This window comes from Thalia democratica, chromosome 2 (assembly GCF_965202585.1).
Source record: "Thalia democratica chromosome 2, ktThaDemo2.hap1.1, whole genome shotgun sequence".
In the NCBI taxonomy this organism is placed as follows: domain Eukaryota; kingdom Metazoa; phylum Chordata; class Thaliacea; order Salpida; family Salpidae; genus Thalia; species Thalia democratica.
This window is the reverse complement of record NC_139166.1, coordinates 77,947,182-77,974,124: the sequence shown is the minus strand read 5'-3', so window position 1 is coordinate 77,974,124 and position 26,943 is coordinate 77,947,182. Positions and strand designations below refer to the sequence as shown.

General features: G+C 27.3%; 2 protein-coding genes across 2 annotated transcripts in view; both read right to left on the bottom strand.

Annotated features, from left to right (window-relative positions):
- Positions 1-14,359, bottom strand: part of LOC145828992 (protocadherin Fat 1-like) — a 29,434-nt gene extending 15,075 nt beyond the window's left edge. The window contains exons 1-4 of the mRNA XM_082936736.1: positions 14,212-14,359; positions 10,137-10,314; positions 9,797-9,861; positions 4,644-4,711 (exon numbers count right to left, since the gene is read on the bottom strand). Of these exons, the coding sequence (XP_082792862.1) occupies positions 4,644-4,711; positions 9,797-9,861; positions 10,137-10,314; positions 14,212-14,359 (459 nt within the window). The remainder of the gene's footprint in view (positions 1-4,643; positions 4,712-9,796; positions 9,862-10,136; positions 10,315-14,211) is intronic.
- A 5,117-nt stretch (positions 14,360-19,476) lies between these two features.
- The window catches only part of LOC145828991 (protocadherin Fat 1-like), a 30,375-nt gene continuing 22,908 nt past the window's right edge, over positions 19,477-26,943 (bottom strand). The window contains exons 34-45 of the mRNA XM_082936735.1: positions 26,648-26,872; positions 25,331-26,456; positions 24,706-24,921; positions 24,299-24,505; positions 23,966-24,111; positions 23,082-23,297; positions 22,868-22,974; positions 22,518-22,691; positions 22,083-22,230; positions 21,382-21,432; positions 20,195-20,412; positions 19,477-19,983 (exon numbers count right to left, since the gene is read on the bottom strand). Coding sequence (XP_082792861.1) covers positions 19,477-19,983; positions 20,195-20,412; positions 21,382-21,432; positions 22,083-22,230; positions 22,518-22,691; positions 22,868-22,974; positions 23,082-23,297; positions 23,966-24,111; positions 24,299-24,505; positions 24,706-24,921; positions 25,331-26,456; positions 26,648-26,872 — 3,341 coding nt within the window. The remainder of the gene's footprint in view (positions 19,984-20,194; positions 20,413-21,381; positions 21,433-22,082; positions 22,231-22,517; positions 22,692-22,867; positions 22,975-23,081; positions 23,298-23,965; positions 24,112-24,298; positions 24,506-24,705; positions 24,922-25,330; positions 26,457-26,647; positions 26,873-26,943) is intronic.

The window sequence follows — 26,943 nt, the reverse complement described above, 5'->3', positions numbered from 1 at the left end:
ATTTTGCATTGCTAAAATGTTCAATTTTAATTTAACTTTTGAAAATTTTTGATAGTTTAAAGTAATTACAAAATGACAAAGTAATATGTGACATATAATTGTCAGTTATACTAAAACCTGACGCGTTTCCAACTCATTGTCTGTTTTTAAATTAATAGTTTTATTTCAAAGTACTTAGAACCCAAAAATTGTCACTTATTCTTTTATTTTACGTAATTCTACTAAGGAAACCAATTTATTTAGTTTTGAACTTTTTTGTCAAGATTTTTAGTATCAAAACTTTTTAATTTCGAAAAAAATTAATTTACTAATTGTTTACATTTATACATTTTAAAAATTATTTAGTACATTAGAAAAAAAAAAGATTTTTAAAAACATTTTAAAACACTTACAATACAAATAAAAATAGTTTATAAAAATAAATACGGTCTAGGATGAATTGAAAGTGTTTTGGAAGTGAGCAAAAAGTTTATTTAAAATCGAAAATATAATAAAATATACTTCATAGCGCAAGTTCGTTAAGAAAAGATTGATTTTCTCGTTGTATACAACGGAGCGACCTAAGATTTCATTTACTAAAAGGACCAACTGTATTTTTTGAAAATTAAAATATTATAGAGGTGAGATCTTTCAAAAAAGGGTGTTAAAGTCAAAATAATGTTATTACTTCTGTTTGGTTTGGCTTACTATAAAATTATTTTCTCGTATTATTCGAAATAATTGCGATGAAAACAAAACTATAAAGGTGCTATTGCCTTTTGTTATTCAATAATAAAAACTTTGAAAAAACGCTCATAATAATGTTTATATGTAAAACTTTAAGAATATTCTTTAAACAAAAATATACATATTTTAGTGGTTTAAGCTCACCAAACACATCAGTTACTTTCAGCTTAAAAAGTTTAGGTTTCAATAATTTTACCTATAACTTTTTCAAAATAATCCTAAACAAACCACAAAGGTTATTTTTACTATTCTTAAATTTTAAATCCTTTTCTGCTTCAAATTAGAAAAAAAAAATTTAAACTTTTTTTTAAAGAAGCTGAACTATTAACTGTATATAAAAATCAATAAAACAGCAATGCGTTGCCTTTACTGATACAATTAAGAGATAAACTAAAATTAAAAAGCAATTTAATCAACATCTTTTGTATAATATTTTATATTTGAGGCGGATATAAGCTGCAGTAAATTGATATTCTCTGGTGACAAAAAATCGATTGAGTTGATCAATTGCTTTCTCAAAAGTGAATGTGTTTTTAAGGGTTGTGTCAATTATACTTTACAACATTTATTGTTGTTTTACTTATGTGTAAGATTTTAATAAGTGATAGTCAATAATATTTATTAAATTTGAAAACATAAAATAAAAAGTTAACTAATTTGTTTAGCTGCGCTCAGTTTTAAAAGGTATAAATTTAAGTTTCTTTTAAATAAAAAATAAATACTTGAAAGATTTAAGAAAAAAATATCAAACTATGTTTGACTTAGTAAATATAACTTTTTGTTTATAAACACCTTAAAGAACCATCAAGACATTTTGGTGGGCCGCGTTTAACCGCTTTAGATGGATTATCGGTTTACTCTGTCTGATTATCGGGTCAATGTGTTGTCAGATTAGAAGTTTTTGTTACACATAAACTTTTATCATGATACAGAATAACATGTTTTTAGTAGTTTGAAGAATGTTAAAAATTCTTTTAAGGCTATCAAAAGAGCTAGTAAATTTTTTCTTCACAAAGTAAGTTTCTTTTATTAAAGGTTTTTTTCTTCACAAATATTTATTCATTTTATAACTTAATTACAACAATTTAGACTCTTATAATGCGTCGAAGTTTACTTAAAATGTATTTTTATGCATAAGTAAAATTAAAGAAAAGTATTTAATTATTCGTTTTTACATAAAAATAGTATTTATGAATTTGAGCTAACTCGACTGTAATTATTCAAGTAGTTGTGTTCTGCAGAAAATAGAATTTATCTTATAGAATTTTATTAAAACATACATATAAAATAAGCTAATATTTGTTTTTTCATTTCGATATTTTTATTTTTGACGTTATACTTGCACAGAAAAGTTTGTTTTCTTACTAACCAATTATCATGTACTGCAAGTTTTTGTTGTATATTGATTTTTCAGGTTTAATGTTTGCAATAAATCTGTCTCTGTAAAGTTTGAAATTTGTATATTCATGATATTTGTATCTATGAATTCTCTCTTCAAATGCAAGTTTAGACTTTCTTGGCAAGCTTGGTCGTTCAACCCAGGTTATGGTTAAAGAACACAGAAGCTTCATTAGAATACTTGTCTGTTGCTTTTACCTTTAAATAATTATCTTAACAATTAAAATTAGTTTAAACTTGAAAAGAGATTACAGAGAAGAAAATTTTCTTTTTCAACGCTATTGTTACTACTGTGGACTTCTAGAGTAATTACAAAATTTGTTAAAACTGTAGAGTAATCTGCTTACAATTTTTCAGTAAACAATTACAGTAGAAAATCATTTAAATAAAAATTTACCCTAATGGTTTGCACTGTGTTTAGTTTGTAGTTGCTGCTACTTGTGTGTATAACCCCAGTGTTTTCATCTATTATGTAATCATTCGTTTCAATCAATGAGTATTTAATATCTACTGCTTCTTGGTGAGTACCATATGCTTTTATTCGAATTCTGTAGTTTAAATGCAACACAATGGTATTAAACGTGCCATTAGACCTATTTATCATAAATAATATTTTAAAATCTTAGTGTTTTTTAAACTTTAGAAATTATTTCGTAAGGTTTTAAAAAAAGAAGAAAAAAAACTTATAATTTAGTTGGTTGAACAAACTGTTTGTAAATTTTGCACAATATATACTATATTGTTGTAGTTTATCTAATTTAGTGTAAACAAAAACGTATAAGAAAACTTTTTTTTTGGCTTAATAATTAAATAAACGTGTAACAAAAAAAAAATAAATTAACAACTGACATTTCTTGTGAATCTTGTCAGTTTCTCCATAACCGAATATCCGACAATAAATTGTTATCTCACCAAATAAAAAGTGCACCTTCATTAAAGTTTTCCTAGTTAAAGTTTATAGTCACTGGGACTTGAGATGATAAACTTGGTACTCCTTTATCTTCCATATTTAGCTTAATTTTTTTAAATTTAAAAAAAATTATTAGTTAACAATAGACGTTCTTTACTAAAGCTAACTTCATGTGAAAAGACATACGACTTAATTTATGATCAGTTAATTATGATAACTTAACTAGCTTGAAAACACATTATAGATAAAAATACAAAACAGTTTCCTAAATGAACCGTAAATAAAATAGCATTAAACTTCAGATATTTATTATAAGGTTGTTTGCTTATTACTTTTTGGTCAATTAAAAACACAAGTGTTTGTTCTTGGGAAAGTAAAAACTTTCTTATTTAAACTATTAAACCTTTTCTCTAAACAATCGTAAGTCAAGGTCAATTTGAAATATTTATTGTTGTCATAATTAATTACGCGAAGAAAATAAATTGACTGCTTTCTTTTAGTAGTTTTTGATTTATTTAATCAGTAAGGTCATAGAAAAAGAACACATAAGTGCAGAGCTTAAGAATCTAGTAATAAAAATGGTTACGAACTTAAAGTGTAAAATCTGAAAACTGTCATCAGAAAGAATTTTTTTTTTAAGGATTTGACTCAAAATTTTATGAGTAATTCGAATTTAAATTTACTGCTAATATTGTGTAGATTGTTTGCTAAGATATTCTTTAATCATGTCAAATTAAAATTTGTTTGATAATATTATGTATTGTTAAGTAGAAGTTTGGCTGGTCGCAACATAAACCTTTGAGATAAAGTTGTTAATATTATAACAAAACATGAAAAAATAGAGCCAGCTTTATACTTTTTGTCAGTTTCTGTATTCTAGTTTTGAAATAAAAGTTATTTTAGCTTTTTATTTAAGTACAGTTTAAACTTATCATTAAGATTAATTATAATTAAATATGTATACAACATGTAAATCAAAAAATAAAACATTTTTTAGTAGTTTAGTACAAATATTTAGGTATTATATAACAAACATTATTAAAAGAAGAAAGGTGCTTCAATTAAACTTAAAGTAAATAAAGTAAGTTTAATAAGTTTTCATTATTATTTAGTATGAAGTTACCAATTGTACAAGAGTTCAATAACATAGATTTATGAAAAAATACAAAAAATAAATTGTGTCAAAAATTTACAGTTCATTTCACGACGGGAGTTTTTTTACGTCATAAAATCGTAAGTTTGAAAAAATTTTTTGATAAGTTTTAAGTATTCTCTATTTTTGAAGTATCTTTTAAAATTATGTTATTTAATCTTTACAATTTTAAACACAATCAAAACTTTAAATAAAGTTTTAAACAAAACAACTACTTTAAGATACAACAGATACTCCACACATATATCTTTTAAAGATAAATATATCTATCAACACAGCTATAAAAAAATTACGTTTAGTTTTTTGTAAATTGGAAACCTCATAAATCATCACAAAAATAAATAAAGATTAAAATTTAAAACTAAAGCTTTTAAGTTGAGTCATATTACATTATAAGATCTTGAGTTTAGACTAAACTTTATAAATAGTTTCATGAATATTTGAATTAAAACTTACAACGAACGAAATTTGTTTTAATCCACCAAGTACATTTGGTACCAGCTCTTTTGCAGTGTAAATTTGACCTAGAAATAAATTCAAAACGGTTAAAAAAATAGTAAAACATAACAAATTTTTAGTTTACTTTTTATATTAAACTTAAGAATTACTTCTTTATTTAGTTATACACTACATCATTAAAAATTAAACATTTGAAAAAATAAACTAATTTTTAATTAACATTCTTATTTCTTCTATTAGTTATCAAACGTTGTCTTTTTTTAATTTATAGAGAAACTACGTATAAATGTTAATAAAATTAAACTTTGTCAATTATAAAAAAATTAATAAATAAAAAATACAAGTATTATTTACCTAACGTATACTCTAGTCTTAAAACATTTTGTTCATTTTTATTAGTGTTAGTTTATTAAATAATAGAGTTAAAACTATTGTAAAAGTAGTTTATAAATTATCCTAATACACAAATACATAATTACATTTAGTTTTGTCTAGTTGTACAGAAACTTGGCATTAAACAAGTTCAATTTATATATTCTTAATTACGTCATAATTGCGGTAAGTCACACAGAACTACAAAGCGTGGGAATGCTGTGAAGTTAAAATACTTTTTTTGATGCTTTTCATTTACATAACTTTAAATACTTTAAGCTGTTTTAAAAGCACAAAAAGAATTCCATTTAAAAATGTTTTTTATTTAGTTATTTAATATAAGCTAATATAAATGAAAAGACTTTATAAAAATTAATTAATACTTTATATGATTATTTTAATGTTAATATAAGCTAGGGTAGCGTTTTCGTTAATAAACAGAACCACTTGGTTAATGTTTATAAGACAACAAATTATGATAAATTACTCTTCTACAATTACGTTATTTGTTTATCTTTGTGGTAATAAACAATAAACAATTCTATAAAGTTTATAGGTAAAATAATTTTTCAAGACTTTTGGTTTCCTTTGAAGTAACCACCCAAGTTGTCTAAATTTTCTTATATTTTGTGAACTAGTCTCCTGCTGAGAAATAACAGTTTTGTATGAACGTTTATATTTGTTCTTTTTTTTCATTATCCTATGTACCTTATTGTAATTTTATTTTAAACAAAAGAAATTTTTGTCAAAAACTTAACTGATTTGTTTTTGTTGTCGTACAACTTTTTTTAACTGTGTTATAACATCAAGTGTATTACTCATTAGATTGTTTTTATTTTTCAATATTATTTGTTTTTGATTCTATTTAAAAAAATAAAGTACTTGAAACTTTTAAAAGATTTTCTTTCAACAGTCGTTTATTTTACTGTATATACGAATGTAAAGAATAACATATATATTATGAACTTTAAAGTAATAGTCAGTATTTTAACTGTTTAATAAAAACGATTTTTTAACGACGTTTCTGTTCAGTTTCATAAATTATACACCATAGAAAACCAAGTTAATGAATATAATTTATTTTATTACTTGCATTTTAAACAAGTTATACAGACTAGTTTAAATTTATTTTGATGTTAAACACATACACTTTGCTTTGTTAAGTAAGCTTAATAATTCAAATAATTAAGACAAACAAGTAGGTGTTAAAGTATTATTTTTATAATATCTTTTAAATTAAAAAATAAAACACCTGGCTGCTAACATCAAATTTGTATATTTTTGCTTTCAAATGCATATTGTTGTAAGGAAACGAAAATTCAAAGTCTGACCACATCAAACAAATCGTAAAATAGTTCTAAAGATCTTGTTCATAAGAGTTTTCAAATAAACTTTAGTATTATTGATTGCTAAAAACATAATAATACAGGATACAATCAATTGCAAAGTCTGTATAAAACTTTTGACAACGTATTTAATAAAAGTTCATTTCAAAATGTAGGTTTTATGACAGAACATTTTTAATAAAAATGTTTTAATTGTTACCTTTAGAATTACAACAAGTTTATTCTTGTATTTAATAAGGTGTTAAAAAATATTTTTGACAAAAATAATGATAATAAGATCTACTTTGTAAAATTAGAACTAAACGCAAGTATTAGACTTGAGAGCAATCATTATATGTTTTGCTGCATTTAGTTTGAGGTTAATTCAGTGCATAAGACATGTTTTGTTAATTAGGAATTAAGTATACTTGTTTATCTACATAACTGGCATTTCAATAACATTAGTTGATAAATTACCCATTTTATGTTTTAATTCAACCAACAAAAAATGTAAAAAATTCTAATTTTATTTTTATTATTTTATCAGATGAATTTCGGATTTTTAAAGTAATTGTGGTTTACACAAGTATTTTGACGTGTTTCATTGAATAGACAATCCTTACTCGTATATAACAAAAACATGTGATTTTATTAAATTGCAGAAGAAGAATGATTTCTTGAACAAACAAGATTATTTAAAATAAAGTTTTATGTTTATTTATAAGCTTCATTCAATATTTCGTAACAATAGTTGAGACAATACACAAAGCAAGATTAAACAAATATTGTTTTGTAACATCATTTAAAAATTAAATTTAACTTAAGTAACACAAGCAATTGCTATCTTATTCAAAAACTAAAAAAATTATTTCATTTATTTCAGCATTTTAATAAAACAAAATGAAGTACTGCAAGTGTTTAAAGCAGATATTTCTCTAATAAAAAATGTCAATATGCTAAATAAAAGTCTCTGTAAGAAAAATTAAGTATATCTATTTTTCGATAATTTTTTTCTTTGATAAAATTAATGTAATTTTTTTATCAGACTTTTTTTATATTTGAGTTGCTGAACTATAACTTTTTTACAGCCATCTTTACTTAAGTTATTAATCATTTAAGAACACTTGCTCATAAAATTAACCTTTGCTATGCATAATTTGTAGGGATCAAATGAACAGGAAATAATTACTACTTTATTATATTTTCATTTTTAATTAGATTGATGCTTTCAAATCAAAACAAGTTCACTTGCAAAGCATTGTTGCTTTAAAACAAATAATTGCTAAATGAGCAGTTTAACTGCGTTTGATCTTCCTAGTGAATGTAAACAAACTCTTGGCTATTATAAGCAATTTTACAATTTCTTTCGGTTCTTTTGTTTCTATGGCAATTTAATGTTTTGAAGGTAATTTTCATAAGTGTTAAGCATAACCTATGCGCATTTACTGAAACAAGTATGTGTATTATTTTTACTTTATATATATAAGTAGTTTTTTACACTATTATGAACATATTTTAGGTATATATTTCTATAAACAAAATTATGTCAATGTTGTTTTTGCCTTAAACTTTTTACCTGTGTAATTGATAATTTTTAGTTATTTTTAGCAAAAATATATCTAAAGTTACAAAAAAAATATATTACACTATAAATGTGTTTTAAAATATTAATTTAAAGCTTTTGAAATAAAATAAATCCACCAGACATCAGTTTATCAAACAAACCCCTTATTCAAAATAAAAATAAACAGTTTCACCAAACTATAGGCTTGGTTTAAGATAACTAAAACCTTAAAAATCTTTTATATTTTACTTATTGCTATTTAACAGTATCATATTAAATTATATTTGACAAACTAAATTTAAAAACTTTATTAATATCCGGTTGGAATTAGCTCTTATAGAGACTGCGACTTTTAATATGTCTAATCACACGTAAATTAAAATGTCATCTTTTTACTTCTACGCGCTACTGATTTACAAAAGACATTCAAAATAGCTTTTGACTAGCTAAATAAAACGGTAAAAGTAAATAGGGATTAGCCTACTTTCTGTGAGAGCGGTTTCAATTGTTTAATTTGGGTTTCTTTTGTAATCTTACAGGGTATTGTGAGTGAATTTAGTTTTCATTGTGACTTACAGGTCATATAAGTTTTGTTTTTTCAACTTTGAGACTTTATTAAAATCTTGTTAAATTTTATAACTTAATTATTGTATTCTGTTATAGATTCAATCTACATATTTATTTTTTGTTAGTAGTTCTAATTTTTCATGTACAACAAAGGAAACAATGTTCAATTAAATATAAATTTGAAACAGATTTAAGTGAGTAAAACTCAGTACATTTTTAGTCAAAACTTATTTTTTTGATCTAACCAAACTCGTTATAGCTCTAGTAGAACGTTTTATTTGTAGTGTACTTAACAAGTGCATTATATGTCTTAAGTTTAAATACTAATTACTATCGTTAGCATACCTATCATATTGACAAACGTTTTGACCTTTACATGGCTACATTTTTCAGCTAATTACATACAAAAGTAGACAAAAACTAATTAAAATGACAAAAAAAACACGTATAAAAACTTCGACGTCACGCTGAACTTGAAGACGTATGCACTAAATTTTACTACGTATATTTTCTAACAAAATATCAGCAGTAACAGTAAAAAAGAATTGTAAATATATTTAATTATATTCCGCTAATGATTTTGCCTTCAATTGTATTTGAATGATAACTATTTTTTTATTGTGTCAGAAAGCATGTTTATTTTCAATTTTGATTTACAACAATAAGTTGAATTTAATTAAATGATAAAGTTATTTGAAATCATTTGTTTTTTAAATTTGAGAATGTTCTACGATTTGTATTATTATTACATATTCCAGTGAATTTGTTTCGCTAGGATCTTTTTTAACATACGCTTAAACTTACAGTTTTTAATACTTATTATAATTTATAGAATTTTACAAACGAACTTATTATTCAAACGGTAAATATAAACAACTTATACTAGTAAACAATAAAAGTTATAAGTAGTACAAAAAATAAGATGCATACGTTAAAAAATAGATATAAGTTAAGAGGTTATATAAATTTATACAAAACGACTTTTATGAACTTAAAATATAAAATTGTGTAAAAATTTTAAAATTTTCAAATTTAAAGAACAAAGTGTTATTTAAGAATAGTAGATTTTTATAAACAGTTATATTTTAAATGTTCTAAAAATCCTATATCAACTAAATGGATAACACATTTTCTGTTTACAATTAAATTATTTAATCTTTTAATGTTGCTGAACACTAGCTTAATAAACCTTTTCTTTACAAATTTTCTGTACTTCCGAAATAGCAAACAAACACATAAATACTTTTGAAATTAACCTGTTTCAGAGTTTATTTTGAATATTTCTGTTTTCAAGATAGAGTATGTAAACTTTCCATTTTAACCTTCATCTTTGTCAGAAGCTTGTATATTTAATATAGTAATGTTAACAGTAGTTCCCAAATCCACACTGTAAATAAGTAACATTTAATTCAATTTTTGCAACTATTCGTTTTAACCTTAAAAATAAATAATATTATACTTTATATATATACAGTTTAAGATTTTGTAGTTTTTAAAATACTTTAAGTTTATGTAATAAACGTAACGTTAATGGCCATCATATTTTCAAACAATCTTCACTAATTTTTTTATTTTACTGTACTTTTTTTTTAATTTTTCAAACAACTTGTAGTTAATAGTATTCTAACTCAATTATAACATAATATGTTCTATATAACTAACGAGATATTGTAGCTTGGCTGGTCAGAAACTGGATAGTTGTCATTAACATCCATAACTGTCACTGCTACATTTATGTAGTCTTCAAATAGATATGAACCCTGCTTATCACGTGATGCTATTGTCAGCCAATAATATTCCTCCGTTTCTCTGTCAAGTGATCGAGCAAGAACTACTTGTCCTGAAAAATAATAAAAGTCTATTTTTTACATGTTTTTAAGTTTGTTTATTTTTATTATTTTAAGTAAGTAAAATTTTGTTTAGGAAGACACGACTTAATAAAAATAGTTTCTAACTTTTTTTTAAGTAAACAAAAATAACAGGTATATAATTTTTTTTGACAGTTTAATTCTAATTGTTTACAGTTTTTATCATTAGTTTTAGTTTTTTTTTGTTATTTTCTATAAATCTTCAAAATTGTAGTAAAAAAATATTTTATTAAAAGATATAAAAAAAATTTTAAATGAAAAAATTAGTTTTTTATATTATTCAGTACAAAAAATACGTGATCGATTAATATTTAGATCATGATCAATGTTTAAAAAAGAGAGAACAATCGTAATACTATATTAGCTAAAGATATCAAAAGAATTATATCAAAAGATATATAAACTGAAATGCTTTTAAACAAAAATAAAAACTTAGCTTGAGAAAATTTCATTTTAAAATTGAAAAAAAGTTACACAAATAAAGCTACAAAATGTTTATTGAAGAAAATTTAATTTCAAAAGGATTAAGTAGAAGGTGATTCCTAAACCAGACAACACAAAAAAAATAATTATTCATATTTCTAGTATGCTTCTTTTTATAATTAAGTCTTACAGGCGTAATGATTAATTACTTAAATGTCAATTAATCTAAGAAAGGAAAAAATTATTTAAAACATATGCTGTATTAAATTAAATAAAGACATGCATATGTTGCTGATAAAATGTTTTCACACATTTTTTACAGTCAGTATATTTTTAGTATATTTTTTATTTTCAAAAACCATTATTTAAAGAAAATATATTGAATGAAACTTATACCGTAAAGTAGTTGTGTTCTAAACATTTATGTTTTTACAACTATTTGTTTTATACTGAGCTGTGAAGTAAACCTCACAGAAGAAATACTAAGATTATTTATAAATACTGGATGAATTAGATACAAAAATATAAAATTACTTCAAACTGATACTTTGCAAAAACGAATATCTGACATAAGTTATATTCATTAACACAGCAAAGAACCCTATTGAATAAAAACTTAAAATTTTGACTTAAAAAGTTGTTTATAAAAGTTCCCGAAATTAAAGTTCTAGTTTTTGCTTGTCATCTGAAATTAAAAACAAGTGCACCATGAAAGAAAACAGCTGACAAATGAGACTTTTGTATACATATCCGCTGTCATTTTGAAGAAATTTTCTCTGCTGTAATTCAACATGATAGTTTTTGTGTCAAAGTAGAATTTGACATGTATTTTTTGCTTCTTATTGTACATAATTGACCGACTTCTAATATCAAGGGACTTGGTGTTTTGTTGTCATTTAGAATTAAAATAATATAGCGAACTTTCGCAACTTTTTCCAAAAATTTTTGAATAGTATTGTTGTTTTTAGAAATTAAATATGTTAGGCTGGAAATAGTTGTGTAAATGTACTTACGACTTTAAATTTTCTTCATACTATACCAATACAAAAATAATTAAAGCGAGCTAGAACCCAAATAAGCTGACTATACAAAAATGGGGAGAAAAATAAGGTGTTAATTTATTCTTTCCTTTCAAATTAAGAATCTGCGTTGTACAAACACAATTTCCTAAACAAAATATATGATTTAAGCCCCACCCTATCATTATTTTCTTGCTCCTTTTGAAATGGAAAGTAATTTTTTTGTTGGCAAAAAGACTTATAAACTGTCGAGAACCTTTTGTGTAACTTAAACAAGCTTCAAGTATTCACCATTCTACTCATTTGTGTATACAGCGGGTAAAGTTTGTTTCTTTTGTTGTTATTTTTCGTGTTTACTTAGTCTATGTAAATTTTTCACAAATATAAAGCACTTTCTTGAATCTTTTTACTAGTACTTAGCTAATGCATTTTTTTCTTTTTTCTTTCAATTACACAAGATTAATTGCTCATGAAGCAGCTAAAACTTCAACAGAAGCAAAAGCATCTAATTTAAATACAAATATCTTAGTACTTGGCTTAAATAAAAAAATTCTAATTCAACTTCAAATTACTCTCTCATAAATGTTTGAAATCATATATTAAAGAAATTTGTCATATAAATCGAATAAGAATTTCCTTATTTTACCTTTTTTCGAAAATAAAACTTAATAAAGAAAAAAATAGCAAAAAACTGTGCTTTCTTGATAGTCTTGATTTAAGATCACTGTAACATTAAAGATTAGCATAGATAGAAATTTTGCACTTTATTTGTCATAAAATATAAGTAAGAAACCGTTTTATTCAAACTATTTTGTTTCCTAAAATAAGAGAACGACTATACCCTCAAGTAATTTTTTGATATTTAAAGAATAAAATCCAAAAATTTAAACATAGAACAAAAATAAGTTTGTGTTTTAATTTGTTTATTTCTTTTAGAAAAACGAAACACAATAAAAATATAGTTATAGTTAGTTTTAAAACTTGTTTTATAAGTACATAACTGCTTTCAGATAAAACTAGACAGTAGACAAACAATAATATTTAAAATGCTTGTACAACATATGTTTTTTAAGGATGTCTGTATAAGCTTTTTGTCCAAGTAAGAAAAATCAAGCATCATAACTGTTTCACTTCATCAAGTAGCTTCATTGAAATTTTTGGAGAAATTACTAGTGCAGCTTAAGGGCACTACTGTGACGTAATAACCAGGTTTAGTGATAAACAAGCTTTATAGAGCACATCCTTTTCAGAAAAATAAATTTCCTTTTTGCTACTTACACCGATAATCTTCAATAAGAAGGCATCAGTAGTTGTTTTTGCCGAATTTCTTGATCGTTTAAACAAGTTATTAATATGTATACATTGAAAGCTTTTGTATATCAAAAAAATACTTTTCTCTTTTATAAGTAAATTTAAGAAATATAACTACACTGTCTTTAAACTTATAAAACTTTTATGTAATTTTATTGTTTAGCTATGTATGGAACTTCCATTCATTAGTTCAAAAAAAAAATTTCAGACCTATTTACAACAACTGAGGATCTCTTATATGCAAGTATAGGATTGAAACATTGTTTTGTTAGTAATTAACTGTTAAAATAAATATTGGATAAAAATGTTATGGTAGTTTAAACGTTTATATATACTGAGACTTGGAAATTTTTACAGTAGTTTATAAACATTTACAAACAATTAAAGAATAAATGCATGGTATGCAATTACAGCTTGTTTGTTTGTAAAACGAAATATGCAAACATAAACAAGTCATGGTTCAACAAAACGTATCAAACAAGTATTTGACTGTTTAAGAAATATATAAAATTCAAAACAATTATTTTACTGTTTAAGAAATATATAGAATTCCAAAACAATTATTTAAGTTTTGTTTGAACAAAAATTCATTAAATTCAACTGAACTTGTTTACTTAAACCTTGGATTTTGAAAAAATTAAAATTTAAAGACTTTTTATGAATGCTTTTTGATTGTCAGATATAAATAAAATAACTTTAAAAAACTAATTAAATTCGGTTCTTATGTTTATATGTAAAAATAACTAAATCTCTTATGTCCTAACCTTAAAAATATGTGCGAAACTTTTGTACAAGCTAAAAATTATATTATGTTTTCTTTGAACCTTAGACAGTTTTAAAAGTACATAAAGAGGATATATTAACTATGAAACAAGAAAAATCAGGCTAACTATTATTTAAAGTACACACCATGTTATGATACTACTAAAACTTTTTAAACTGAAAATTACTTGTCTATAAAAGTAAATACTAGATTTAAAAAGTTCAAATTAAAAGTTATTCACATCAATACAATTGATAAAGTTAAAACATTAAAAGTTAACTTTTTCTTATAAAGTTTTAAAGTATGTACTTATTTTAGGACTAGAATTTTCTTTTAATCAATCTTTTACCAACCTGTATATCGATCCACTCTAAAAACTCCCTTTCCCGAACAATCTATGATGTCATAAACAACATCAGATCTAGTAGCGTTTATGGTATCAACCACTTGTCCAGAGGAGGTGTTTTTAGTTACATTTATCATGGTCAGTTTATTGTTCATATTGCTACCCAAGGTTACTAGGCAACACATTGACAACCAGTCTGGCTTAAGTGCTTTTCCCTGTAGAATCTCTTGCCCTTACCCTTAACCCGTAGCTCTTACGCTCTAAACGACCAATTGACCTAATGACGAATCTAATTAACTCGCTTATTTTGTCCAATAAAAACAAAGTGTCTTTATCTAAGCTTCCTTCTGATTCTGCGCTGTAAGAAATACCCTCATTGGTTAATTAAGAACCTGATCGCTTGCATGCAACCAATAAACGATGGAAAAAATCTGATACTAAGTTAGCATTAAATTTTTTTTAATGAAATTTTAGTTAGTTGTCGTTATAACCCTTGACAGTTATAGTTACTTGAATAAGTGAAATTTTTCTTTCCAGGACCGTTAATTTTATTTTGTTATTTAAACAAACTTTTGAAAGCCATTGAAAAATTTTAGTCCTCTATCATCTAAAATATCATTTTTGAACCATGCACTTTTTATGATCTGCTGACCCTAAAAAATAAAGTAAGTTTGTTTTGTGCGCAAATTTAATAAAACTTTAGCGATCACATCACCCACAGTTTAATAAGTTAGTCAGCTTTTAGATTTACAATCCACGATCTGGTAAGCAACGTGAGATTTATGCGGATTTTCTCCCGTTAATTCACCGATTATCGCGCCCCTTTGACTCCACTCACTCATGCGGAACGTTGTCGGCTTTGTTTAGATCTTTGATGAAATATGCATTTGTTTAAAAAATAAATAAATATTAAAGTGTTAGTACTAGGATTATGAGATTGTTGGAAGTTATAAGCCTTATGGCGTAACATTAACAAAACAATGTTTTGTTAATTTATGATGTTGAGAAAAAAAAGACTTTACTTGAAAAAGAGAAACTTAGAATTTAAAATAAAAAACGACACGTTTTATATTTTAGTCGATTAAACCTAACTTCTAACGTTTACTTTGTAATAATTTATGTTTAATTTAAGATATCGAGAACACTGAAACATATATTGTTCTTTGTGGACTACAATCATAAAACTGCAGGCAAACTATGTTATGCTTCATTTCGTTTCTATTTTTTTAGTTTCTCTCAAATAAATTCTCTCGCATTTTTCATAAGCTATCAAATGAATGAACAATGAGTAAATTTCATTATGTTTTAAAAGTAGTGATGTACCGAACCCGGATCCGGACTTATTTTTCAAGTTAGAATCCGGCCGGAACCGGACCCGGAATTTTTTTTTTCAAATTAGAATCCGGCCGGAACCGGATCCGGACTTTTTTTTCAAATTAGAATCCGGCCGGATCCGGATATCAGACAAAAATGGCAATATCCGGACGGACCCGGACCCGGATAGTGAGTCCGGTACATCACTAGTATAAACTAGCCTGAGTCAGAATGAGGTTTTTAAAAACTGAAAAAAAAGAATTTTAATCTAATAATAAGTAAAACAGCTAGCCACAAGGTTTACAAATTTAGGTTTTATTTACAATTGAAAATCTGAAATCAAGTTCTTGAACCAAATACTTTAGAAAATTACCAAATATTGAAAACTGGATCAGCTCAAACTCATTCAAAATTTAAAAGAAAACTAGCCTGTGCTTTTATAAAAAACTAAACTAACCTGAGGCAGTCCAAGATTTTCAAACTAGCAGGGTTGCCACTGTTTAAGTCAATAAAACTAGCTAGAGTGAGTACAAACAAGCCTGAGTCAGAATGAGGTTTTTAAAAACTGAAAAAATACTTTAATCTAATAATCAGACAGCTAGCAAAGGTTGACAATTTGGTAGTAAAGTTGTAGACTGATTGTGGTACACTTAACTTACTAGTACTACCCACCATAATTAAATCCTACCTTGTTTAATTAATATCTAACAAATACTAAATTCTAACTGAGGCTACTTTCTATAATCAGACACGACAGTTTTGAGTGATGAATCTTTTATATAAAACACAACAAGAAATACGAGCATATACAAAAATTTTAATTACTTTGGTAACACTTTAAAAACTGGAAGCTATTTAAATCTATATCAAAAGACTTAAAACAATAAACTAAAAATTAAATAAAACTTTTAGTAAACAAGAAACTGTGAAATTTTTAATAAACTACTAAACTATAAACCTGGCTTAAATATTAAAACAATTAAACACCAGTTGAAATATTCACTTATCACAAAATTTCACAAAAAAGTTCAAGATATTTTGTTGCTTCAAGCTGCACACCAAACTAACTAACTGCTTATATATAAACTGCCTGTCATGTTCTGATGTTTTGTTGCATCAGTATTTAGTTTGAAACATTTTGTCATATGATTTTCATTGGCTCGTACATTCAACCGTATTAACTCTAAATATTCTCTGAGCTCAACTTTAAACAATAAATAATGCAAGTATTCATTTTAAAGTTTTCAATTTTACAACAAATGTAAAAAGTTGCATTTCTGAAATGTTTATTTCATAGTTTAAATTTAAACAAATGTAAATTATTCACATGTACAAAATGAGCCAATCACGGTAGGTGTATAATTTTAACTGACGAAAATGACTCTTATTAATTTACAAGGGTTTGTTTTTGAAAAAATACTTTTTAGTATTCCTAACAGAGATCCGGCCAGACCCGGATCCGGACTTTTTTTTCAAATTAGATTCCGGCCGGAACCGGATCCGGACTTTTTTTTTAAATTAGAGTCCGGCCGGATCCGGATATCAGACAAAAATAGCAATATCCGGCCGGACCCGGACCCGGATAGTGAGTCCGGTACATCACTATTTAAAAGTTTACATTTTAAGCGTAGTATCAAAAAAACAAATGTTAATTTAAGCGTTTAAAATTATCCGGCCGGACCCGGACCCGGATAGTGAGTCCGGTACATCACTATTTAAAAGTTTACATTTTAAGCGTAGTATCAAAAAAACAAATGTTAATTTAAGCGTTTAAAATATTTACTAAAAATATACTTAAGATTAAACTTGTTCAAAAATTAGTTGTTTGCTAAGTGGTTGTAAAATATCTCTTAGTTATTATAAATTCAAAGTCTTAAAAATTATCTACATACTAAGTTGACTAATTTGTATTTTATATTTTTAAGTATTTGATAAATGTAGAAAGTACACTCCCTACAAAATTTTATTCAAGTTCAAAAGTCTATTTATAAAGTAAAAATGATACCAAAAATTTTTAGAAATTTTATGCATGTTGATTTCTACGTCATAATTGTAAAGTTTAATTTTATTTAAAGTGAAGTTCTGGGAGTTTTTTTTTCATCGACAAAAAGAGATTAGTATAATCAAAACGTTGAATAAAAATTCAAACTACGAAAATATTTAAGATATATTTTAGATAAAAAATTATAAATAAAAAGTTTGATAAACTTAAATTACATTACAGCAATAAAATAACTTAATCATTTAATTATAGGAAATAAAATAAGAAAAAGTAGTATTTAGCATTCCGACAAACGCATATTTTTATTATTAATAACCATTTAGATAAATTAATTAGGTCTCACTAAAAAGTAGCTATTTAGTTTTATTTAGTCTTTTCCTTTAGATACATTTTAAATTTCATAAAAATAAACTAACCATTTTGTTTCTTTATACATGTTTATATTCGTTTCTTGTGACAAACCATCGAAGTCCTTGATATTTTTTATAAATAAATTATTCCAAGAAGACTTTAGAACGTTATAATTGCGTTTGGAACCTAACTTTCTAATCAACGTATTTAAAAATGTGATTAAGTTGGTGTTTAGATGTTTTTTTTCAGGTAGCAAAAAGGTTATATTGGTTTTTATTTCTTGACAATCAATATAAAGAATTGTTTATAGAAATAAAATGATTATAACTGTGTTACACGTATATCAAAGCCAAATAAAAGTTTTAGTTTGTATTAAAATCTTGATTTTAAACACTTTGGTACTAGATGTTACTAGTTTCAATATTCAAGTAATTTATTTTGCAGTTCGAAAATTATTTTTAGTAATCAAAGTATAATTTTACAGCTTTTATTTAAGATCAAAACGGGTTCATTTTTACATCATAACAAACGAACTAACCAAAAGGTCAAACTAGCTTAAGTGCAAACCGAAAGAATATCGATGTTTTATTTCTCACTACATAATTTGACAGTATAAATTCCTTTCAAAATCGACCAAGTATAACTGAAAAGTTAGCCAATAGTGTTTGAATTAAGGGTTCAGAAAACTTGAAATAAATCTTTTTAGTCTCAAAACGTGCTTTAAATTCAAAAAACAAAAGTCATTCTTCTTTTCTTTATAGTCTTCTAGCGACTTAATATTAATGAGTTTGAACAGATTTTAGAAGTTTATGTTCAGTTATTACTTTCAAAAGAAAACTTGCAACATAAAGTGCTTTAAACTTCAATTTTAATTGAAACAAGAGTATAAAATAGCTTAATTTATTGAGAGTAAATTAAAACAATTTATTTAATAGTTGTTTTATAAAAATTTAACACTGAAATAAAATTATAAGAAAGTTCAACCTAAATCATGCAGTTTTCAAATATGCCTATAAGCTTAAACCAATTAGGTATTTTAATATTCGTTATCAAATGTTAAACATATAAACAACTAAAAAAAAAATCAAAAGACTTACAGTATAAATAAAAAACTATTTAGATGATTTATGTTTATTTGTTTAACATCACAATTTTGAAACAGTTACAATACACATATAACACAAACTCATGTTCGATTAACAAATACCCACATATTCAAACTTCTTGAATATTTGAAATTTTTTTCCAGGCACTTTTATTTGAATTAACAGGATGATGAAAAAACTAGAGATTTCTTAGTAACTTTACTGTAAAAAACTGTGTTAAAAAACTGAACAACAGAAAAAAGTACTTAGTAACAAAAACGCTATTTTATTTATAAAAGGTAACTGAAAAATTATTTAGAAAAGGTAAATCTTTTGTATGTCAAAATGTAAGCTTTATATTTAAAGTAATTAAAAAAATGAAGCCTCAAATCACAGCAAAAATTAAAAGGCTTTCCGTCAAGCTGCTTTCATTAAAACTTTTATTTATTTCAAGCAGCAGCAAAAATACTTCGACACTGAAAACGAGAAAAGAGGGAATGTTTCTCAAAAGTAAAGTTTTTCAAGCGTTGTCATTATGACGTAACATCAACGAATTGTTGACGTTATCTTCTTCCAAGTCGAAAAGCGACGACATCTGTAGCTGGTTGCCAAGCAACTGGACAGTGACGTCACCGTCGACCGACGACGAGGAACTGGTTGCCATGGTGACGACGGCGGGCAGGTACTGGTCGGGGTGAAACTTGTTTTTGCGCGCTCTCGCCGGAGTCGGCATGTCCACCTCCATCTCGCCCTCCAAAAGTGACGTCATAATGTCGGTGGGCATCGGAGCGGAAATTTCGTACTCGTCCGTGTCGTCATAGAAATCCGCCGAGGCCTCAGAGATTTTTTCGTCCAATGAGAAACGCTCGTGCTCCATGGAAACGGATGGCAGGAGGTTCGAAGGTTCGAATCGGGGGTTGGTGACGTCATAGTTGCTACGTAATAAGCGCCCGGGTTGCCTGGCAGCCGTCGTAACCTCGCTACTGACGTCATACTGGGAGCTTTCGTCGTCTTGCGGATGACGTATCTGGTTTGAAAAAATAAATACTCGAATCAAAACTAATAAATAATTACTTTGTCATTTAATGATCTTGACTTGTAACTTACGTAAATATTTATATACTTATAATATAAAAGCTTCAAATGTTAAGTTTTTTCCCAATTCAGTTGTCTATTTTATGTCTAGATATATATTTTTAGACTTATAAAAATTTTTAAGTTTATAAATTTATACAAACCAGTTTTGAATCTGTTGTGGAAGCGTCGCTGCATTTTCTCCCCTTCCTTTTCGGTTTTCTACCAGCCAAGTTGTAATGTGACGTCACGCGATTGTTTGATGACGTAACACCGTCGGATCTGTTGTTCAGCCTCACTGGTACTGACGTCACGTGTTCAGGAACGTGATTGGCCGCCGACGAGTTGTTTTTAATCCAATCAGAAACGTCCCATGCGTAATCTGGTGAATAAAATTATTTAAGTATTAAAAAGGATTCGTCAAATTTTATAATTGAGTTTTAGAAACTTTTACAACTTTTTTAAAGTTTCTTTTTAAGTTAAACATAAAAAGTTAACATTTTATCATTGAGTTTAAAAAGTTAATGGGTTCTTAAGAATCTTTTTAATAATTATTTAGATAACTAATTTTCTTTTCAAAATATGCAATTAATAAAACAACTTCTTGTAAAAAAATAAACATGTATAGAAAAACCTGATATAACATACTGAAATAAATGCAAGTTACATGATAATACACATGCAAAAACCACATGCTATGAGATTTATCAACATGCTTTGAGGTTTCGATATAAAAGTAACAAGTTATTTTTCGAATTACAAAATAACAACCTAATAAAACCATTAATAACTTTTGTTTTGAACGAAAAATAAAATTCATCACAACTTAATAATTTACATGCTAAAAATGAAAGGCAGTTAAAATAAGTGTTATCATTTGAGTTTAAAAAAATACGTTTAGAATAAAAACTAAAATTTTTGAAGCCAGATAAATTAACATATTTTTTTTTAATAACCATGGTAAACTTAAAAATTTTTCATTTAGATGAAAGTTTTAAAATAAAACTTAGAAACAAACAACAGTACAACAGATGTAAAACCACTAAGTATAACAGGATAGATAATAATAGTTGACATACTTTTACTTAAATTTTGAAACATAAAGCAAAAGCTTATAACTGGATATACCTAACTATATGAAATCAAAATTATTTTTCAATGTTTTATGTAATTTTAACAAGTCTTTCACGTTAAAGATTTTGAAAGTTAACATAAACAAGTAACTTTCAAAATTCAGATAATTTCAGGAAAAGCAGTTGAAGTTATTTTATTATAATGATTAACACCACGTTTTTGAGTACATGCTAAGTTTGTACAAAAATCACCATAACCAAGCTTTTTATTTATAGACCTGTATTACGGTTGAATTCTGCTAAATTCAATTTTTTTGGTTTTCTTCCAACTGTTTAGAATTACAAAACTGTGGTTAAACAAATTTTAGTTAAGAAAACAGTGAGAAAAAAAAAACAAAGTTACAAAATTTACATTTTAAAGATGTTCTAATCAAAAATTAATATTTTTTTAACTTTGTTTAGAACTGAAATTAGATGTTAAATATTTTTAAACTTGTAAGCATATCTTGTAATAAAAATACGTTACGAATCAAAAATTTCTTCAAAAGATACAATAAAGTAAAATAAATGTTAAAAATTTGAAAATCTAAAAATTATAAAGGTTTACTGAAAAATTAAAACAAAATCAGTGTATATCTACGTCTAGCTAACATACTGTTAATATTTTAGAACTGTGATTGAATTAATTTATTAACAATTATACATGATAAGAGATCAAGTCTTAAAGAAAATTTTACATTATAAGAATTTTAAAAAGTGAGAAATAACATGTTTTTCAAATAAAAACAAGCTTTAAAACTATTGGATTTTTTAAATGTTTTCCAAAAAAAAATCATATTATTATTAGAGTCTAAAACACTGCTAAAAATACAGAGAAAAGTGTATTAAAATAATATATAAAACAAGAAAGTCCACTGAAAAAGTTAATAAAGAATCAGTCTACGCCTGACTACCACTCGACTACTGTTATCAAACTTACGCTGTTCTGCGATGGACTGCTTGCTTGCTACTTTGTGAACTGACTGCTGCTGGAATCTGGGAATCCTGGTGAACAGTTTCGGTGATTTCGCAGACGGGATCGGAGTTCTTTTGCTGTAAGACGAACAACCAGATATACTTCCGCTGAACTGTGATGGTTTAAAAATTAGTTGAAGCATTTCGTTTAAACGAAATTACATATATACTTAATAAAATAAATTATAGTTTTAATGAACAGTCAGTGAAAGCTTACAATAACTTAAAATTTTATTTAATCAAACTTATAAATATAAAGATTGTGTTTTTTTTTATTATAATTAAAATAATATAATAACCATTGTGTCAGTTTACAGGTGTGAACTATAATAATTAATTAACAGAAATAACAACTTCAAATTGAGCTAATATTTTTGGTGTTATTTATTATACTACTTACATGATTGTGCTCATAGTCAGTCCAAGACATGGGAATTTTCTGAAACGAAGTTGAATCGGAAGCCAATGACGTCAGCTTTCCATTATCCTGGTATGACGTCAATTTTTCATTGTCCTGGAATGACGTCATACTTTTGTCAAATACGTCACTTGACTGTTTCCTGTTCTTTAGCTCCTGAAAAATTATTTTAAAACATGCAATTAATTTTTTTAATGATAAATTGTTGATTTCATTATTGGTTTTCAACTGAAAATTTTTTAAAAGCAGATAATTAAATAGTTAAATTGTAGTAATTAGAAGTATGCAAACTGTAAACTAAGAACTGAATATATAATAATAATTATATTTACTTGTTCAACCATGCTGTCAATAATTTCTCTTGAACATCTCTGATAATCAACAGGTCTTGCAGGAATCGGTGGCTTTGGAATCGACTGGTTTCCATCTGATGAGTGATCTATGAAATAAACCATTTTATAGATCGTTAATATTTTTGATTTTAATGAATTAAACTTCAAAGACTTATATAAAATTAAACTTGAAATTAATGTAAACCATTCAAACCTTCTCTGTGTTTCAGTTGTGTCAAATAAAACTTTTCTTTAGTGGAAATAGTACTTCCGGTTCGCATCTTTTTTCCTCGCCTCCTTCTTACGTAGCAGCCGACTGCAGTTGCTATGGTGGCAACGATTATGACGATTAAAATAACAATTATGAGGATTAAATAAGGAAATGATGATTTCTTCGCGTTGGTCTGATTTTCTAGGATAGTTTTGCAACCTGTTAGCATCATTATTATTTTGTTGATTTGAAGTTTTTAACTAAAACTTTTAAACTTGGAACTTATAAGCTATTTTAAACAATTACAATTGTTTAAGCTTTTTTTTCTATGAATTTTACAAGTTCAACTACGTACTTTTTATGCTACTTTTTATAATTTTTTTACACATACAGCTAATAAATAGTATTTTATTACGTTCTTATTATTACTTATCAATAAATAGTAGATTTGTAAGTTTTTGCGTGACATACAAAAAAAAAAAGAAATATTGCGTGACAAAAATACATCCCTATTTAAACAATAGGATTAGTTTTAATAAACAAGTGATAAAGTCGTCTTTAAGAATCCATATTAAACAAATTATACTTTGGTAGTTGATTTTAATACTGCTGTTGAAATTTAAAGTCTTAAGCTTTTAAAAGCATATATGTTTAATATTAGTAAATAACGTCTTTTTAAGATAAGATAGTGTTTTATTTCAATAAACTTTACATATTATGAAAAAAAAATTTTGCATTTCTCATGAAAACTTCAAATTTTACGTTTATTCGCAGCAAATTTTTTACATAATAAAATTTTTAGAATATGTTTGCAGTCAAAATTAGTTTGTTGCTTGTAGTTACATATTACTACATCCAAAGCAAATATCCATAGTAAAAAAGCTTACCTTCATTTGATAAAGAGCAGTTGCAAGCAAAATTTTCATCGTAACTGAAACATTTATTTATTATGACGTCACAATTCACTCCAGTGAACCCCTCCTTGCATATGACGTCACAAAATTCTCCTCCAAAACCTTCTTTACATTCGCATCTGTGATAATGATAAAACTAATGGTTTTTATATCCCATAAGTAAAGTACTACTAATTACTAAAAGTGAGCAAAGAACAAGTTCATAAAAACATTAAGTTCATATCTGTAAAACAGACTAAGCTTTTTTTATTAATATAAGTATTGAATATTTGAGGAAATAACTAAACTATTTGAAATTTCACCAACCTAAAACTTTCAACAGCTTGTGAATGGCAAATTCCTTTATTTTTGCACGGCAAGTCTTCACAAACCTTCCTTTTGCGACAATCAGGCCCTGCATAACCCGAACTACACTTGCATATTGGGGAATTTCCCTCTAAAGACATGTCTAGTCCGCATTTACCGCCGTTGTAACAAAAATGATTCACGCAAGACCCAATATCCATGCTACATCTGAAAAATTAGGTAGATTTTAACATATTGTTTATTGATACTTCAATGAAACACATCTTATTAAAACTAAATGTCTATGTTGCATCAAAATAGTTAGATTTATACATTTTTTTAAAACATAGTAGGAATTTCGTATAGTTTTTATTTAGCATAACCATATATTCTTCTAACGTATAAAGAGTATAGAAACAGAAACTAACCTATCAAGAACTTCTTGTTTCTTAGTAATTCTCAATTTATTGTAATGAAGAAGATCTTGAATTAAAATTTGGTTAATTTTAATTTCTTCAATGCATCCAATGATACCATCATTATTTTTATCTAATCCTCCCAGTGTAAGTTTGTCAAATTTCAACTTTCTTTTTTTGTTCTCACCCAATGCTCCTGTAGCCTCGTATTTACTGTCTACTACCAACCTGTAAAAATTTATTTAGAATAATCAAAATTAGTTATAGTTAATATATAGCAATATATAGTACATGCAAATGTTTACTAACAACAACATGTCGTAACTTGATTGGTAAAATTAGATCCAATGCATGCTTTTTAACAGTTAGCAAAGAAAAGCATATAAAACTAACTGATAAAGAACTAAATAACTAGTAATGAAAACTAAAGCTAAATACATCTAAGCGCAATCTTTTGTAGTTATGTTTTAGCATTAATAAAATTTGTTATAATAAGACTAAGCAGCTAAAATAAAACTCTAAGCCAGAAAACTATCACTTAGTATATCTTACTAGTAACAAGCATAAGTTTTTTACGAACTTACAACAAAAATTTTGCAAATAAATTTGAATAGTAACTAAAATAAAAACTTCATACCTATAAGCGCAATCTTTGTCGGAAATGGGTTCGATTGTGACGTCATGCCAGTTTCCGTCGCTCATTTCCGACTCGCTCATTTCCATGGTTTGCATGTTTCCGCCGTCCAACCCGCACGCGAACTCCAGCTTCAGTTTCCCTTCGTCGACGCTGACGCGCGCCAAGCTGCCTCCCGACTCTTCCGCGGCCTCCAGCAGTTTTGCGTCGCGCTGCCGGGTTCTGAACCTCAGCGACAAACTGAACACTTCAGGGTTGTTCAGCTTGTACTCGATCAGGGAATTTCCCCCGAAAGAAACCGCGCTGTTCCTCCGGTTATTCTGCGCGCACCGGTAGCCTCGCACCTCGTTCGCGTCCAGCTCGCACTTTCCGCCAACTTCCTCGCACACGTCCGTTACTCCAGCGCAAACGGAAGCGCAATTCACACCCGCGTGACCTTTCCTGCACACGCACTTCTCCTCGCGTTCGAACCAATGAGGGGTCAGCAAGCTCCACTTTTTCGTGGTGACGGGACTTTCCCCTGATGACGTCACAACTACGTCGTACCGGCACTCGTGGGCGCACTCGAGGTCGCAATCCTCCCCCCTGACGTCCGTAACCCTCACCCCCGCCTTCTCGGTGAGCAGCGGCAGCGAGTCCTTCAGCTGGCGGCCGACTTTTAGGTACTGGCCGTCACGCTTCGGCGACCTCACGCTGAACACCAGCTGCGCATTGAAATCATTCAAGCATTTCAAGGACAAAATTTCCACATTTTCACCGGGGTTCGAACCCCTTGGAAGAATGTCACCGAGGGCCGCTAAAAATTTTCCGTGAACCGTCGAAAGGTACGCTTCTGGGGAAATCCCCTCGAAAGTGACCTGGACCGAACTCTGAATCGACTCTTTTGAAATTTTCACCACTTCGATGGCGACCCGGCCCGTCGAGTACCTGCTGCCGTCGCTGACGCCAACCGTGACGTTGTGGCGACCTCGCACGCCATTGGTCGCCGACAGCTTGCCGGTGAGGGGGTTCACCGTGAACGACTCGAAGTCGGCGAGCGAGTCGATCTTGAAGGTGAGCCGCTGCAAGTCGTGGGGGTCCTTGTCGGTGGCGTACAGCTTTGAAGATATCACTCCTCCTTTGAAGTAATCTGAAACAGAACAGTAAAAATAAAAACTATTTTAAGACGAATAATTAATATTCAATTCAGTAAAATAAAGACCGTTGTATAAAAGGTAGCTAAGTTTGGGTAATTATTAATATATCTTTTCGTGTATACAAGTTGGTTGTTATAATAAAATCCTTTTATTATATTCGAAATTAGTTTATATTTGAACAAACCTTCAGTAGTCATAATTTGAATCTTTTGAGAGATCAAAACCGGTGGATACTTGCTTTCTTTCAAAATGGCAACTTCTAAATAAAGAGGCAAAGATTCGAGATTTCCACTGTCAGTAGCAGTTATGGTGAAATGGAACGTTTTAGCCGCTTTATCTGATGAAATGTCTTCTATTTCGTACGGGTTGTTTGATATCAGCACATTTTTGTCATTAAAAACAAATTCACCTGTTAAAAGAATATGGTTAAGTTTAATTTAATTTTTTCTTCATAAAAAATTTTTTTAATTATGTTTCATG